We start from the raw sequence: 17,572 nt of genomic DNA, 5'->3' as shown, positions 1-17,572 counted from the left end.
AGCCCTTTGTCCTTTTGTTTTTGAGACAGGCTGACCTTAAACTTGTGAACCTCCTGTCTCATTGTCCTCAGCATTTGGATTACAGGTTCCCAAGGCCCACCATTAGCAATATGTATAAACATTCTTTGGAGCTGGCCGTTCCTAGATGATATTTGTACTTTCTTTTCTCTGAACAGCATGAAAGCAGAATCTGTTCAACTTTGGGTCAGACCTTAGTTCAGGAACTAGCTAGCCATGCTAAGAGGCCCAGCAGAGGCCGCCATTCAGGTTTGTCCCATACTTGTGTGTTTAAATCATCATGGCCTTGGGTGGGGTTTGGTATGGTGTACGAATAGCAGGAAATTCCTGCCCTGCCCTGAGCCACTTCCATTTATGATTTTTTTGGGGTGTGTGTGCATTGGTGACATCTACGTGGCCAACATCTACCATAATAATTACAGTTGTCAGACTTTTATTAACTTGACATCAGAACATTTGAGGCAGGGGTCAGTGACATCCCCACTATGCCAGGCTGATAAACATATTGAATGCTATAAGAGCTGGCTCAGTGCCTCAGCTGGTAGATCACTTGGCTTAGTGGATATGAAGCCCTGGGTTCCATGTCCAGCAGCCAGGAAAAGGTATGGTGGTACACAGCTGTGATCCTCGTGCTTGGGAGACAGAGGCAGGACTTTCAGAAGTATGAAACTGTTCTTGGCTACTGAGTTCCAGGCCTGCCAAGGCTACACAGAGAGACCCTGTCTCAAAGGGGGAAAATAAAAGGGTATTTTTTATTTAATAAATAATAAATAAAAAGTATTATTTAAATATGAAATAAAAAATAAAAATTAAAGGATGAATTTTAATTGAAAATATTTGTAACATGTAGTCATTCATATCTTAAGCTTCCTTCATGACCTCTCTGTCAGAAAATTTCCAATGTATCCTTAGTCTTTTTGTTGTTGTTGTTTTATTTTCGAGATAGGGTTTCTCTATATAGCCCTGCTATCCTGGAACAAGACAGAGACAGAGAGAGATTTGTCTGGCCAGTGGTTTTGGAGTCTAGAGCAACAGCACCCAGCAAGGGTCTTCCTGCTATTTCACCACATGGAAGAGAAGGGCAGGCTAGAGAGCTAAAAAGAAGTGTACTTTTTCTTAACCAAATAAATCCTGAGAGGGTTGGGGCAGGCATGGTTCAGGGGTAGAACCCCTGCCTGGAATTCTCCAGTGAGGGTTGGGGTGGGGAAAGCTCAGAGAGAGTGAGCTGGAGAACACTTACCTAGAATCTCTTAGTGAGGAATTAGGGTGTGGTTCAGTCATACAGACCTGCGAGTGAGCAAGAGAGCATGCACACTGTCTTGGATTTCATCCCCAGTGTGGCTGTTTTGTGTTAAACCTTTTTTTTTTTCAGTCAGTGGGAAGGAAACATTGCCATCAGTGGGTGCATGGATCCTCCTGTCCAGACCCTAAAAAGTAAGCAGTTGGAATAAATAACTGTTCAGAACTCCTATGTGTGTTGGATGTGTCCATAAAACAGAATAATGAGCCTCAGATATAACCTGATGTTAGAATCCTGCCCTACAGCAGGACTGATGAGCACAGCCAGCTAAGTCAGCATCGTGCCTCCAGGTCTGTGGGTCTCTGCATTATCCTCATGTCTGATCTCAGATCAATTATCATTCTGAATGTAGTGTCTGTGCCAAACACGCCAAGTGCAAAGCTCCCAGTAGTAGATTATTTGCTGTGAACACAAGCTGTCCTCTGCCGTTGCCCCCTGCAAAGAGCAAGCAGAGTGTGGGAGAGCCGTTCCTTTTTTTTTTTTTTTTTTAATTGTTACCCAAAGAGAAAATTCTGTGCCATTTGTACACCACACAGTCACGGTAGGGGCCAGTTTCCAGCACACCAGCCCCACTGCTCTAGCCAATACAGCAGGGGGAGGCACAGCTTCTTTTTCTAGAAGGATCCCACCCAAGGCATCAAAACCAGAACAGCACAGTCTGGGTACAGTACCAGGCACCAGCATGGGGACCACACACTCTAAGGGTGGCGACAGGCGGGGGTCAGTCCCTGGCCACCCCGAGCTGCCCTTCTATGGCTCTCTCCCCAAGAAATGGAACGAGAATGTCTTCTTGGATAATGAGCTATTGACCTCCAAGATTCTGTCGGTGCTGAGGCCCCAGACAGAGCGAGGCTTCAGGACAAGCAACCTCCGCTACCCTGCCCACTTTCTCAGCTCCAGCCCTGTATTTGCCTCTGTTGCAGCCTCCCTGAAGGAGCACCCTCGGACCACACTTCTGTCTGATGGCAGCAGCCCAGCTCCTTCCAGGAATGTCGGCATGACCGTCTCTCAGAAAGGGGGTCTCCAGCCAACACCGAGCCCAGCTGGATCTGGGGTGCGACTTGGGTAAGCTAGGGGGGGCAGAGGGTACCTTTATGCTGGCAGGTGCACTCACAGGGGGAGAGAAAAGAAACTCATTTATGCCCCATGGTAATGATTATTAACACATGCTTTCTAAGTCCTGGTGTTGTTTAAAATTTATCATTATCAGAGCGGCCTTAACAGCCTAGGTTGGTCTAGTACTCACACAGTATAGTCAAAGATGACCTTAAACCTGTCTTTCTAGATTGCATTTATTTATTTGTGTAGATGTATTGGGGCACATGTGCCACAGCAGACATGGGGGTTAGAGGACGCCTCTGAGGAGTTGGTTCTCTCCTGCTGTTTGGGATCCAGGGATTGAACTTAATTATCAGTCTTGAAGGCAAGCACCCTTACTAGCTGAGCTATCTCACTGGTGTGCATTTTCTTTTTGGTTTTGATATTTTGTTTTGTTTTGTTTCAGTTTTTTGAGACAAGGTTTCTCTGTATAGCCCTGGCTGACCTCAAACTCAGAGATCCACCTGCCTCTGCCTCCCAAGTGCTGGGATTAACAGTATGTGCCACCTATCACTGGCTATGTTTTCTTTTTGTAAAACCAGTGCATACCTGATTATGTTCAGCCGCGGGTAGAGGCAGTTTGTGTACCATACTGGTTTGGCATCCCTGGACAGGGCTTACTCCTATTCCCAAGACGTGCTCTGTGTCTATGCCTCTCTTGGCTTCACAGTACATCAAGATGGTTCGAACATAGGACCAGAAGCATTGACTTAGAGCCACAGCATAACATAATGGTTATGTGCACTGATGAGTAGCTGGGGAAAGGGGCTGATATTCTTTTCCCTTTGTAAAAAGTCTCTCCTGTTACCCATTGCTGTGAGGCTGTGTATCCTGTAAGTGATCACTAGTAAAGGCAGGGGCAATTGGGTACTCCTGCACACAGACTTACTGAGTCATCTTACTACTTCATCAGTAGCTGAGCATGTGCTCTGCCACACCCCCAGCTGCTACAATATTTTTAAATTTCCAGAAAATGTGAGCAAGTAGCAGAGTCTCCAGACTCCTTCCCTAGCCTACCCAGCAACACACACAGACACAGTTGCCTCTGTTGTTAAGCCAGTAAAGCACATCTGTTACAGTCACACCACCAGCTGCTACATCTGTACATCTGTTACAGTCGCACCACCAGCTGATACATCTGTACATCTGTTACAGTCGCACCACCAGCTGATACATGGAACAACCTAAACTAAGTGAAGCTTTAGTCAGTAGTCCAGGCTTTTCCCCTAATGTGGTCTCTCTGAAGACTCACCTAGAATTCCCAATTATGTTTCTCAACTTCTTTCCCTTCTTCCCTCCTCTTCTTCCACATTTCCTTCCCCTCTTCCTCTCCCTGAGGGTGGAATCCAGGGCCTTGAGCATCCTGAGCAAGCACCCTTAACACTACACTGTATCCGTAACCAAAAGTTTCCTCTTTTTTTTTTTTTTTTTTTTTTTTTTTTTTTTGCTTTTCGAGACAGGATTTCTCTGTGTAGCCCTGGCTGTCCTGTAGCTCACTTTGTAGACCAGGCTGGCCTCGAACTCAGAAATCCGCCTGCCTCTGCCTCCCGAGTGCTGGGATTAAAGGTGTGCGCCACCACTCCCGGCCTCATTTTTTAAAAAGATGACCTGTGACAAGTTAAAGAGTGCTCCTGGAATCCAGAAAGTTCTCCAAACATCTATCTAGAAGGAGTCACAATTTCATTTGCCTTACATATTCCGAGTACACATACATGCCTATTTAAGCCACTTTTGTTGTTTGTAGACTCGGCTCTCTCCTTCCACTCCATGTGGGTCTCGGGGATTGATCTCGGGTCACCAGACTTAGAAGCATCTTCACCCACAGAGCTGTCTCACTGGCCCTGACTAATTTTTGTGAAATAAACATTTCAATTATCTCCACTCAGACCAATCGCTGGAGACATGGATGAAGCTGACTCCGTGTTTTTAAAATTGAAGCAGACAGCAGACGACTCTCTGTCACTCACATCCTCGAATGCTGAGTCTGTTTTCATAGAAGGTATGGTCAGTCCTCTCTGTCCTTCTGGGGTTCCTGGATCTACTGGGAAAAGCCAGAGGCTTCAGCATGTCCTCTATAATCGCAACAGGGGGATGTGGCAAGCGCTGAACCCTTAACCAACAACCTTCTGTCCTTCCCCCAGACCCTTACATCGCTTCACTGAGGTGTGAGATCGAATCAGATGCACATGAGTTTGAGGCCGAGTCCTGGAGCCTCTCTGTGGATTTAGCATATGCCAAGAAACAGAAGAAGGAGGTGGTAAAGAGACAGGATGTCCTGTATGGTAAGGTGTCTAACGCCTGTGCCGCCATGCTGGTGTTCTCTATAATTCTTTCTTTCCATTCTTTTGTAAAAATCGTTTTGTGTGTGTTGTGCATGCCTACACGAGTCCAGCCTTGTCTGGAAACACCTTTGTCCACTGAACCATCTTGCTGGCCCTGTTTTGGTTTTGTTTTGTTTTTTTTTTCTTGTTTTGTTTTTTGAGATAGACAGTCATAGCCTCAAACTTACCATGTCACCTCAAATAACCTTAAATTTCCTCCACTTCCCAAGTACTTGGAATTACAGACAGACACTGCCCAACTTGATTATGCAGTGCTAGGAATGGAAGGCAGAGTTTTGTGCATGCTAAGCAAGGTCTCTACCAAATGTGCTAAATCCCAGCACCTTCTTTTTATTTATTTATTTTTTCTTTCCCTAATTCCACCTAAGAGTCTGAGGTATGTAGCCAGTCTCTTGGGAGAACTGGTCATTTGCTTCACTTCCTGCTCTCCCAGGACAGCCCTACCCGGGAGGTTTTTGTTGGCACAGGTGGCTGCAAACCAGCCTGACAAGTGCCCAGGCTGATTCATGCTCACCTAGTTAGTGACTGTCTCCATCTGTTTGGTCTGCTGAGACAGAATGTCATCAGCAGGGTGGCATTTAGAGACTGAAACATCCAGAATTTGGTGAAACCAGCTTCCTGGTCCTAGATGGCGCCTCCCTGCTGTGTCTTCAGAGTGCTTAAGAACAGGCCTCTTTTATTTGTATGTGTGTTAGTTCCAAATCCAAAGCACATGACAGCCACTGGTTTCATCTTTGACCTTCTCGGATTTTGTTGTTTTTGTTGTTGTTGGTTTGTTGGTTTGGGGTTTTTTGTTTGTTTGGTTGCTTTTTTGTTTGTTTGGTTGGTTTTGGTTTTTAGTTGGAGGATTTCATACCTGAATACAGTGTTGATATCATTTTTATACCTTCTCATACACACTTGTGTGTGTGTGTGTGTGTGCCAGAATTCTGGATGACAGGTCTGGTCCACCTGGTTCTGGGTCATGGGATGTTCAGGAAAGAACACGGGTTCATGATAGGCAAGCACTTCTACACCCATGCCTGTTATTAACACGGAGGTTAAATTTGAGCACATGAATGGACCACAGACATGGGGTTCAGGGTCCACTGAAGTCTGTGTCTGATAACATTTATTGAGACGTGCAAGCTTCACCCCCACCAAGGCTAGAAGTTCCTCAGCACAGCCTTCTTGACCTTAAGGACAGAGGCTCCTGGGACATTGAGGTTCAACTGCACATTCCTAAATACTTTTTTTTTTCAACTGCTTTTGCTTCAGACTCACATAGCACTGAGGGGAGGAGAGGCATCTAATTAAGAAAGGCTAAAGGCCAAGTGTGATGGGAGGCACCTGTTGTTACTATGGCAGGAAAGATGTGTGAGCCAGTCACATCTCTGCTCCCTAGTGGTACTGAAAGGAAGGATCACTGGAACTCCTCACCTTCCAGCCTCTGCCTTCCGTACTTGGGCTTCAGTAATGCATGCGACACCCAGGTTTTTAAGGTGTTGAGGATAGACCATGGCCTTGTGAACATCCTTACCTACGTCAGGACTATTCCTTCTTTTCTGTTGTTCATTTTGTTGTTTATGATGTAACTGAGCTAGAACCTAGGGCCCGATGTATGTGAGGCTTGTGCTACCTAGCAATGACTCCGGTCCCAACACCCTGTGTCCAAAAAAAAAAAAAAGGAAGAAACAAAGGCCGGAGGTGTGGCTTAGTTGGCAAAATTCCCGCTGCACAAGCATGAGTTCAGATCCCAGCACCCATATGAAAAACTGGACATAGCAACGCAGGCTAGATACTGCGGTGTGTATGTGGAGGTCAAAGGACAATTTGGGGGGATCTCTCCTATTACATGGGTCCCACGGATTGAACTCCAATTGTCAGGCTTGGGAATTTGGCCTGACATGTTTCCATGTGCTGCTGCTGACTTATCGGATGCTTACCAACATAGGCTTGAAACGTTTCTTTTCTTTTAATGTGCATGTGTGGTTTTCCTTCACGTGTGCCTGGGCACCGCTTATGTGCCTGGTGTCCCAAGAATGCCTGAAGAGGATATCAGATGCTCTGGAACTGAAGTTTCTAGAACGAGAGTTACAGATGGTTGTGAGCTGCTGTACAGTTGCTGGGAATCAAACCGGGGTCCTTTGGAAGAACAACCAATGGTCTTAGCCACTAAGCCATCTCTATAGTCCGATTTTCTATTTCTAATGTAATTTATTAAAATATTTATTATTTTATATGACGTGAGGGGGCTTAGCATCTGTGTGTGTAGGTAACACAGATGTGCTATTACCTGCAGATGTGCAGGTAATAGCAGAGGCTAGTAGAGAAGAACAGATGCCCTGGAAGTGGAGTTACAGGTGGTTGTGAGCCTGCACGTGGGTGCTGGAAACGAAACCCATTTATATATATATATATAAATGTATGAAAGAGAGAGTGTGTGCATGCATGTACATGGTCCCAGCCATAGGGGCAGGGACATGGGCAGAGAGCTGACAGGGTCAATCTAGCTGCAGCAGGTCTCAGGTTGCGAGTACCCTGGGAAGTAAGGTGAATCTTCTCACGCCTCTGTCCCTGCAGAGCTGATGCAGACAGAGGCGCATCACGTGCGCACACTAAAGATCATGCTGAAAGTATACTCCAGAGCCCTGCAGGAGGAGCTTCAATTCAGTGGCCAAGCAGTCAGCCGCCTGTTTCCGTGCGCTGATGACTTACTGGACATGCACAGCCATTTCCTTGCCCGCCTTAAGGAGCGCCGGCAGGAGTTCCTAGAGGAGGGCAGTGATCGGAATTACGTCATCCAAAAGATAGGAGACGTCCTGGTTCAGCAGGTAGGTACTGTGACCAGGATGGGCCGCACCCATCTCCACCCTGTCTTCCTTCTCTCTAATGGAACGATGATGGCTCTGGTACATTACGTGCCCATCATTCCCGGAAACCACACAATGCCAGCTCCTGTTCAGATTGTTCTTATCTTAGGAACCTGAGCCGGGAATGGCAACCAAACATGTGGAAACACTATTCAGAATTGCATTCTCGGCTAGCTCTTGCCTGGCATGCAGAAAGCCTTGAGTGCCACCCCGAGCACAGCATGCCAGGCATGCTGGTTTCTGCCACTTGGGAGGCTCAGGAATTCATCGTCATCATCATCAATGACATAGTGGGACATGGGGGGGTTAAAGTGCATAATGAGGCCTAGAGGTCCTATCTCAAAAGGGCAAAAAAAATTGTATGATTTTGTTTTGTTGGTTGGTATCTTGTTGGGTTATGTGGGAGACAGGAGGTTCAGGCAGGACCTCTTATAGCTCACCTCACTTGAACCTTGAAATGGTCCTCTTGATTTCTTCCTGAGTGCTGGGACTACTGGTGTTCCCGCATACCTAGTTAATGCACACTGGGGACCGTGGCCAGGGCTTTCAGTATGCTAGACACAGACAGTTTAATGAGTTATGTCTCCTCTAGCCCCTAGCTGCTAGGGGTAGTCTATGCATACAGTGCAGGTGCCTACTGAGGCCAGAGGTTGATATCAGGTAGCCTCCATCATTTCATTTATAAGCCAGGCAGTGGGGGCGCACACCTTTAATCCTATTACTCAGGAGGCAGGTAGATCTCTGAGTTCGAGGCCAGCCTGGTCTACAGAGCATATTCCAGAACAGCCAGAGATACACAGAGAAAGCCTGCCTTGAAGGAGAAAGAGAGAGAAAGAGAAAGAGAATAATCATTTAAGTGTGACCATGCATGTGCCATGGTACCTGAGGAAGTCAGAGGCCAATTTTCAGGAATTGGCCCTGTCCTTCTACCATATAGATCTCAGGGATCAAACTCAGGTCATCAGGCTTAAAAGCAAGTGTATTTACTACTAAGCCTTCTTGACAGCTCTATTCCTTTATTTATTTCTTTGTTTCTCCTTTCTTTCTTTTCTATTTTTTGTTTTGATTTTTGATTGTTTTATTTTTATTTGTTTATCTATGTAACCCTGGTGTCCAGGAACTTGCTGTGTCAACCAGGGTGACCTACAAGTCACAGAGATCGCCCACCTGCCTCTGCTCTTAAGTACTGGGATTAAAGGCTGTGGGGGTCTTTGAATGAACCTAGAGCTGACTGTTTTGACTGGTTAGCTGTCCAGGGAGCCCCTACAGTCCTCCTGCCTCAGCCTCCCAGCACTGCAGTTACAGGCACATGCTGCCTGAATTAGTTCTTTAGGCAGGCATTGAAGACCTAACTAAGCCCAGGCCACTGAGCCATCTCCCCAGGAGCCAGAGCCATCCATTGTAGGCTTCCTTACTGCTGCTGCTCCTTCTGATCCTAGCATAAGATGGACAAAAGGGAATGGGATCAAGAGTTTGAAGCCAGCCTCACAACCTAAGAAAACCCTTCTCTAAGCCAGAAAGAAATCATTACACACTCATTGCAGAAAATGGCTACGAAAGGGAATTTTACTTTTAGGACTCAGTCCGTAGCAATAGATTAGGCCACCTGACCGTGTGGACCAGAAGCACCTGGAGAATGGGGACAGACAGAGCTTAGGACAGTTTTTTTGTTTGTTTGTTTGGTTGGTTGGTTGGTTGGTTGGTTTGGTTTGTTTTGGTTTGGTTTTTGGTTTTTCAAGACAGGGTTTCTCTGTATAGCCCTGGCTGTCCTGGAACTCACTTTGTAGATCAGGCTGGCCTCGAACTCAGAAATCAGCCTGCCTCTGTCTCCCGAGTGTTGGGACTAAAGGTGTGCACCACCATGCCCACCTAGGACAGTTCTTAGCATGAACAGATGAACCAGATGGAAGCAGTCACAATTCGTTTCCTGCTAACTTTTCTGTCTCCTGTCCATATTAGTTCTCAGGAGAAACCGGGGAGAGAATGAAGGAGAAATATGGCGTGTTCTGTAGTGGCCATAATGATGCAGTCAGTCAGTACAAGCTATTGCTGCAGCAAAGCAAGAAGTTCCAAAACTTAATCAAGGTAAAGAAGAAACAAAAATTAAAAACGTTGTGTTTGTGTGCTGGGCAGGGGTTGAAGGGAGGTTGTACAGACACACACATGTACCATACCACAGGATAACATTGGATATTGGTTCTTCTCTGCCTTGTTTGGGATAGTAACTCCTGTTCTCCACCAGACTAGCTGACCTTGGGGTTTCTGGAGTTTCAGTTTTAAAGTACTTGATTACAGACACACACCATTATACCTGACTTTATGGGGGTCTCACTAGGTACCCCAGTATGGCTTAAAACTTGCAGATCCTCCTGCCTCAGCCTCCCAAGGTCTGTGCTTACAGGGGTGTATCACCATGCCAGCTCACTCTTGCATTCATTCATCTGCTGACAGGCTCTCATGGAGTCCATACTGACTATAAACCTCTGTGTAGCCAAGGGTGACCCTGAAGTCATGATTCTCCTGCCTCTGCCCCACCAAGTATTGTGGTGACAGGAGTGTATCACCACAACCAGTTTATGTGCCAGTGGGGATGGAACCCAGGGTTCCAAGCACACCGCCAGCTGAGCTACACCGCCAGCCCTCACATTTGAGATCAGTATATAGTTCTGGTTAGCCTCGAGCTAGAATTACAGGCTCGTGCTATAACACCCAGCTATGTGGGTCCTTTGAGTGAGGCATTGTCCCACTGAGGAACCACCCTTCAGAGCAATTGCCATCTTTGTAGAGTTAAACCTGTCTTCTCTTGCTGGTCCCTGTGACCCTAGGGGCTTGTGGCATGATGCTGGGATGTCTACATGGCTGATGGTAAAGATGCTTGGCTGTTACCAAACCTAATTTTGGTCCTAAGATGAAAGGAGAGAACTGATTCTGAAAGTTCTTCGCTAACCTCCCAAAGGGGCACACACACCAAACTAAGTAAATATGTATTTGTTTAAAAAAAAAACCACTAAAAACAAACAAAACCGGTGTAAGTCATCTCAATGCTAGGAAGGTAAAAGTTAAAGGTCATCCTAAGCTACATAGAGTCCAGCCTGGGCTACGGATGACCCTAGCCTTAAAAGGGAGTTTGAGGGGAGCCAGGCAGTGGTGGCGCACTCCTTTAATCCCTGCACTCAGGAGGCAGAGGCAGGTGGATCTCTTGAGTTTGAAGCTAGCCTGGTCTACAGAGTGGGTAACAGCCAAGAACACAAAGAAACTCTCTCAAAAAAAAAAAAAAGAAAGAAAGAAAGAGAAGGCTGTTCACCTTTGCTGACACATTCCCATCCCTCATAAAAGCAGTGGAAACAGCCCCTGAGAATGTGCAGCGTGCTAGGCAGTGTACAAGAAGCTGCTCCCAGCCCCCAGCACAGCAGGAAGCAAGTTTAAGTGCCACTTTGGTTCTTAGTTAAAGATACGTGTTCAAGGAAAGACTATCTCACAGGGCTATCTCCCAGCATTAATGGGCCAGCCCGGCCTGAGATCTCAAAAACAAAACAAACAAAAAACAAAAACAAAAAAACTTAGGTGAAGAGTGGCAGAGAAGAACCCCTATTCTGATGCCCTCTTCCGGTCTGTGAACACACACTCATACAGAACCCCCCCCCAAAAAAAAAGGAACATTTTAGCCAGCATAACAGTGCATGCCAATAGTCATCAAACTGTGTCTGTCTGTCTGTCGTCTTGAGATAAGCTTAGTAATGAGTATTTGTTCCGCATGCTTGGGACTCTAGGTTCAAACACAAATACAAGGGGTTAAGGATGGTGAAGGAAGGAAGGAGAAGATAAAGACAGGAGTGAGGGAAGACAGGAGAGCCAGGTGTAGTGGCACAAGGCTTTAATCACAGCTCGGGAGTCAGAGGCTGGCAGAACAGCCAGGATCACATGGAGAGCCCTGTCTCAAAAATACCAAAAAAAAAAAAAAAAAAGAAGAAGAAGAAGAAGAAGGAAGGAAGAAAAAATTAAATAAGCTGTTTGTTTCCGATTGCACAGAAAATTGGCAACTTTTCCATTGTGCGAAGGCTGGGAGTGCAGGAGTGCATCCTTCTGGTCACACAGCGCATAACCAAGTACCCGGTGCTTGTGGAACGCATCATCCAGAACACAGAAGGTGGGAACATGCTCTGCCATATCCCTGGGTCTGGGTGGATTGGTGCCTCAGCCCACCAGCTCTGGAGTTTATCAATGGACTGGCCAAGTCACCTCTTGTAATCCCCTACACTGGGTGCCAGGCACGAGGCATGGGAAGAAAAGATCTAGGTGAGCCTCTGCCCTTAGCAAGTGCTGGGCAAAGGCAGATCCCAGGTCAGTATGTCTAAACCAGATCTGAACCAGATGGAAACAAGATGATTCCTGGGTTATTAAATGATTTCTGGGACTGGAGATAGCTCAGCATTAAGAGACCAGCTGCTCTTGCAGAGAACACAGGTTTGAGTTCAAGCACTAACATGGTGGCAACCATACATAACACCAGTTCCAAGGGAATCTGATGCCCTCCATAGGTACTATATGTATGGTGCACAGACATACATGCAGACAAAATACCTATAAATGTAAAATAAAATTTTAAAAATTTAAATGTAAGTGTTAAAAGAAAGGAAGAAAAGAAAGTAACAAAAAATGAAAAGAAAGAAGAAGAAGAAAAGGAAAGAAGAAAGGTCTTGTGTTAAATGGCCAGGGCAAGATCTGAGTTGGGTGCAGTGGGCACAGACGTTCTCTTAGGGGTCTAGTGTTGTGTGACATTAATAAATTTCAACTTAGCTCAGATAGGATTTGGGAACTGACAATAGACCAAAATAACCTACTACCAAAGTACAACTTGATGAGCCAATGACTTTGTTGAGGATGCTTAAGAGTACGGATATGGCTAGGCAGTGGTGACGCATGCCTTTAATCTCAGCACTTGGGAGGCAGAGGCAGGAGTAGGGGTGACTCAAAGGTAGCTGCTTTACCAAAAACCACCCCAGCATGGGTTAGGACTCCAGAAAACTGGATACCCGGAGTTCTCTGTAGATCTTGAGTTCTCTGTAGATCTTGAAGACAGCTAAATACGTTGGAGAGTCTCCTCTCTTTGGCAATCCTTATTGCTTAAATAATAGACCAAGTGTGTAATTCTGGTGAGTTTCAGGGAATTTCCTGAGACTTGCGAGTTGTTTACTTTCTGAGTTTTAATAGCTTCCCTCCAGGATAGAATGTTTCAGCTCAGAGGAAATAGGCAGAAACATCCACATATTCTACACCAGCCTAGGCTACAATATATGATCCTGAATCAAAACTCAAACTAAAGAAAAGATGACATGCTGATATCCACAGAGAACACAGTAAAAAGTTCAGAAAGCATTCCAGGTGCTCTTGGGGGCCCAATGTGGTGACCACCCCATTCCATATTTCTGGTAGGTTTGGGCCATGTGAAAATAACAAGTTTCCTTACTGAAGAGACTGGTATCAGCTCAACACACCCCAAGACCAAGTTCCCCACACAAGGAGATTTGTTTGCCTCAGAGGGACAAGGGGCAGGGATAAGAGACAGACAAGAGAGAGAACAAGGGGGAAGGGAAAGAGAACAAGGAAAAAGGGAAAAAGATACTTTTCTTTGAGGGACAAAGGGCTGCCTGTAGATTGAGAGGAAACGGATATTGTCCACAGGCAAATGGGAGTATATAAAGGTAAAGGGGGAAACCCATGTGTTAGGATGAGGTGTTTCATTTTAATCAGACAGGTTAATTAGGGCAGCCACTAAGGGGTTTGCAATTGCTGAACTTCAGTGCTTGGATAGCTGGACCTTGGTAGTCAGCCTCAGGAGGAGGAAGTGGCCAGATACTTGATCACTAGCTTTAGGAATGTTGTTGAATGGTTTTTAGCAAGGCAGAGGGAATGGGGGAGAAGGGCAAGACCTGCCAGAGCCATGTTTGCTGTGTTCTGGCTGGCTAGAGTCCCTTCACCTCCTGTGTCCTTCAGGTGAGAGGGGCCTTCTCTCAGTCATAGCGGGAGGTGGAAGGAAGTTTTTCATGAAGAGCTAAAGGACTTGAGAGGAATCTGATTACAATAATGGTAGGAGCATGTACGTTGTGCTGGATAGCTTATGCCATTTGAGCAAAAGCTACACTCTAAGCCAAGCATGATGGCACATACCTATAATCCCAACACTCAGAAGGCAGAGGTAGGAAGATCTAATGCAAGTCTGAGGCCAGTCTGATTGACACTGAAGTCTGGGCTAGCCAGGGCTACGGAACAAGACTTGTCTCAACAAAAAAAGTAAAGGCCAGGAATAGTCCCAGCACTCAAGGCAGAGGCAGGGGTGGCATGTGGAGAAACCCTGTCTCAAAAAAAATGCAAAAACAAAAACAAAACTAGCTCAGTGTGTATTGCAGGCCTGTAATTCTCTGAGCAGTGGCCCTAGGAAGCACACCTCATAGATCCAGATGCAGCAGATCACCTTCTGTATGTCTCTGAGTAATGGGCACAAAACCCAATGCTACCTGTGCTTACACGTAACAGCTGGCACTGAGGACTACAAGGACCTGAGCAAAGCCCTGAGCCTCATCAAAGACATCATCTCACAAGTGGATGCCAAAGTCAGTGAGTGTGAGAAGGACCAGCGCCTCAAGGAGATTGCAGCCAAGATGGACCAGAAGTCATCTGGCAAACTCAAAAACGGGCTAACCTTCCGAAAGGAGGACATGCTGCAGCAGCGCCAGCTCCACCTGGAAGGTACCCTGTGCTGGAAGTCCACCTCAGGGCGCTTGAAAGGTGGGTTTCGTGAGGTATCCACGTGGCACTAGCTTGAAGTTCTGGTTGCTATGTTAAAGTGGTAGGCACCACCTTAGAGTGCTGGGCTCTATCTTGGATTGGCATTCCCTCTTGAATTGTCACCAAGCTAAGAGATGGGAATAAAACCAAACTTGCAACACTTGAATGTTTTCAAGTTTGAAGGAGCCATGGGCTACAAAGAACTGGACAGAGGAAGTGTTTAACTTAGACAAGGTCCTCAGAAATGGCCCTTCAGGGATGGGATCATAAGTCAGTTGTTAAATGCTTTCCTGACATTCATGAGGCCTTGGGGTCTATCTCTAACCCCAAGTAAACTTGAGTGTAGTAACAGTCAGTTCTAGGGAAGTAGAAGCAAGAAGATTAGAAATTCATGGTTATCCTCAGCTCAATAGCAAGTTTGAGGCCCAGAGTAAGATCCATGAAACCCAATCTCAAAAGAGAAGAAGAAAAGGGCTCCCTATGCCACTCATGAGTGAAACTCTCTGCAAGAGATGCTCACACCTTCATTCAGGGACTGGGATTCAGAGGGCCTGAGGCCAGCACTACCAGCATCTGTGTAGGCAAGATATAACCTGGGGCAGAAGGACAAGTCTATTTCAACAAAGAAAACAAACGCTAGCCTCCCGTTGATCTCCATCCAGGCATGGTGGCACATGCCTGTAACCTTATGCTGGGGTATGGCAGAGCTAACTGGCCAAACAGCCTAACCAAATAAATGACCTTCTGGTTCAGTGAGAGACTGTGTCTAAAAATTCAGGTTGAGAGCCAACAAGATAGCTCACTATCCACTGGTATTTTGCCAAGCCTAACAACCTAAATTAGATGCCTGTGACCACATGTGGTGGAAGCATAACACAAAATAAATCAATTTTTAAATAATAAGTGATCAGGGAAGGTACCCCAACCCCTAGTGTGCGCACACACACAGCTTATAAACACTGCACATGCCATCCATATACACAAAGTAGTAATGTAGCAGATGAGGAACTGGAAAGATGGCACAGCCATTAAGAGCATCTGCTGTTCTTGTAGAAGACTCTAAATTTGGTGTCCAGAACCCACACTGGGCAGCTTACAACTGCCTGTTACTCAAGTTCCAGGAATCCAACACCTCTAGTCACTGAGAGCACTTGTACACACACACACACACACACACACACACACACACACACACACACACACTGCATGGCACACTGGAGCTCTGGCTTGAGTTCTGCACAGTCTGAGCAGGAGCCACTGAAGGGACTGTCTGAGGAGAGCCTCTGGCATTCATTGTCTCTGAATCTCAGAACTCAGGAACTTTGGAGAGGGGTGAGTTAGAATTGGAACTTCTAGGAACAAGAAGCTAAGCATCATGGTGCTTAAGCTGTCCCCAGCCCCTTGGACATGTGAGCACTAAGATACTCCCTGGTGTGCTGTTCTCTGCAGATGTCCTCGCTGTCCTGCTGACCGATGTGCTTTTGCTGCTGCAAGAAAAAGATCAGAAATATGTCTTTGCTTCTGTGGTATGTGTCTAAGTCTTCAAGGGTTCTGCTTGCTGGGACAATACCGTGGTGGGCCCAACGAAGGCAGGTATCTATGACAAAACCCAAAGAAGGAACACGGGCAGGAAGATACACTGAGAGACATCCTGTCTCATCAGGGTCCTTCCAGAAGGTTCTTGCTCCCTGGTATGACGCTGATTCTCACTGAAAGGTCTCAGCTGGGACACGAGGGTAAATTGTCATTGGGTAAGAAGTTTATTAAAAGAATTAGTAATGCCATAAGCACACAGACTGAATGGCAGGATGGAGGAGGCTCTAAACAGAGTTCAGGCTCGTTCAGGCTCAAGAGGCAAAATCGGGACCATTTTTATAGGTATAAAAGGAAAGGGGAGGGTTCACATAAGCTGTCTCTGATTTCTGGGTGGCAGACCAGAGGAGCATACCTCTATGCCACTGTAGTCTCACAGAAACTACGTGTGTCTGGGGCAGTTTAACTCATAGCACTACTTAAAGTATGCCTTTGGGGGCCAGCAAATGGTTCAGTGGGTAAAGGTGCTTGCTGACAAGCTTGCTGACCTGACTGAGTTCAGAACCCACATGGTGGAAGGCAAAGACTAACTCCCACAAGTTGTTCTCTGGGAGAACATAGTCTCTACAAGTGCATTGTGCATACATGTGTACATACACACAAAATGTTAAAAAAATATTAATAATAAAAGAGAGACCAGGTATGGTGGCACACACCTCTAATCCCAGCACTTGGTAGGCAGAGGCAGGCAGATCTCTGAGTTTGAGGCCTTCCTGGTCTACAAAGTGAGTCCAGGACAGCCAGGGCTTAGTTACACAGAGAAACCTTGTCTTAAAAAATAAAAAATAAAAATAAAGTAGAGGAGAGAGCTGCCCTTTTCTGGGTGTGGTGGTGAACACCTGAGATCCCAGCACTTAGGAAGCTGAGGCAGGATCACTATAAATTTGAGGCCAGCAGGGTTTCACAGTGAGTTTAAGGCCAAAAGAACCCATTAAAAAGAATACTAGGATATCAGTTGAAAAGTCTCCAGTTAGTAAACCATTTCTGCTTTGTGCTGGCATGGCAGTTCAGTGCTTGAAGACCAGAATTCATTCCCCAGAATCCATACAAAAAGGTAGGGTGTGGTGACACATACTTGTAACCACATCCTGGGGAGGCAGATACCTGGGGCTCATTGCCACCTGCCCAGCAGAGTACCAAGCACACTTGTGACATCGTCTAGGAAACCAAAGTAGATGGCACCTGAGGAACGGCAGCTAAGATCACTCTCTGCCTTCCACACGAATGTGTGTACACACTGGGAGTCTGGGCATGGCTCACCTCCCAGTCCCCCTCTATACTGACCCTCTCTCCAGACTCCAACGTTTGGATATAGCAAGACTAGAGTTAAGTTTCCATCACCTTCCTCCACGCAGGACTCAAAGCCGCCCGTCATCTCTCTGCAAAAGCTCATCGTGAGAGAAGTAGCCAACGAGGAGAAGGCTATGTTCCTGATCAGCGCCTCCATGCAGGGGCCAGAGATGTATGAGATGTACACCAGCTCCAAAGAGGACAGGAACATCTGGATGGCCCACATCCGCCGGGCCGTGGAGAGGTGAGACAAGCCCAGGGTCTCCTTCCTGCCTGGCTCGTGCTCTTGGGTT

General features: G+C 46.4%; 1 protein-coding gene across 3 annotated transcripts in view; it reads left to right on the top strand.

Annotated features, from left to right (window-relative positions):
* Arhgef18 (Rho/Rac guanine nucleotide exchange factor 18) overlaps positions 1 to 17,572 on the top strand; it is a 103,760-nt gene that overhangs the window by 73,117 nt on the left and 13,071 nt on the right. For 2 of the 3 annotated variants that reach the window (XM_085844244.1, XM_021169406.3), the window contains 9 exons: positions 2,242 to 2,383; positions 4,303 to 4,415; positions 4,558 to 4,698; positions 7,321 to 7,571; positions 9,570 to 9,695; positions 11,640 to 11,757; positions 14,145 to 14,396; positions 15,846 to 15,922; positions 17,345 to 17,523. In XM_085844244.1, coding sequence (XP_085700370.1) covers positions 2,242 to 2,383; positions 4,303 to 4,415; positions 4,558 to 4,698; positions 7,321 to 7,571; positions 9,570 to 9,695; positions 11,640 to 11,757; positions 14,145 to 14,396; positions 15,846 to 15,922; positions 17,345 to 17,523 — 1,399 coding nt within the window. Of the gene's footprint in view, positions 1 to 1,390; positions 1,453 to 2,241; positions 2,384 to 4,302; positions 4,416 to 4,557; positions 4,699 to 7,320; positions 7,572 to 9,569; positions 9,696 to 11,639; positions 11,758 to 14,144; positions 14,397 to 15,845; positions 15,923 to 17,344; positions 17,524 to 17,572 lie in introns of all 3 variants that reach the window. The other variant, XM_029480389.2, reaches the window with a different exon arrangement.

This window comes from Mus caroli, unplaced genomic scaffold, assembly GCF_978045245.1.
Source record: "Mus caroli unplaced genomic scaffold, Mus_caroli_1 scaffold_10, whole genome shotgun sequence".
Lineage (NCBI taxonomy): Eukaryota > Metazoa > Chordata > Mammalia > Rodentia > Muridae > Mus > Mus caroli.
This window is presented reverse-complemented; position numbering and strand designations above follow the sequence as displayed.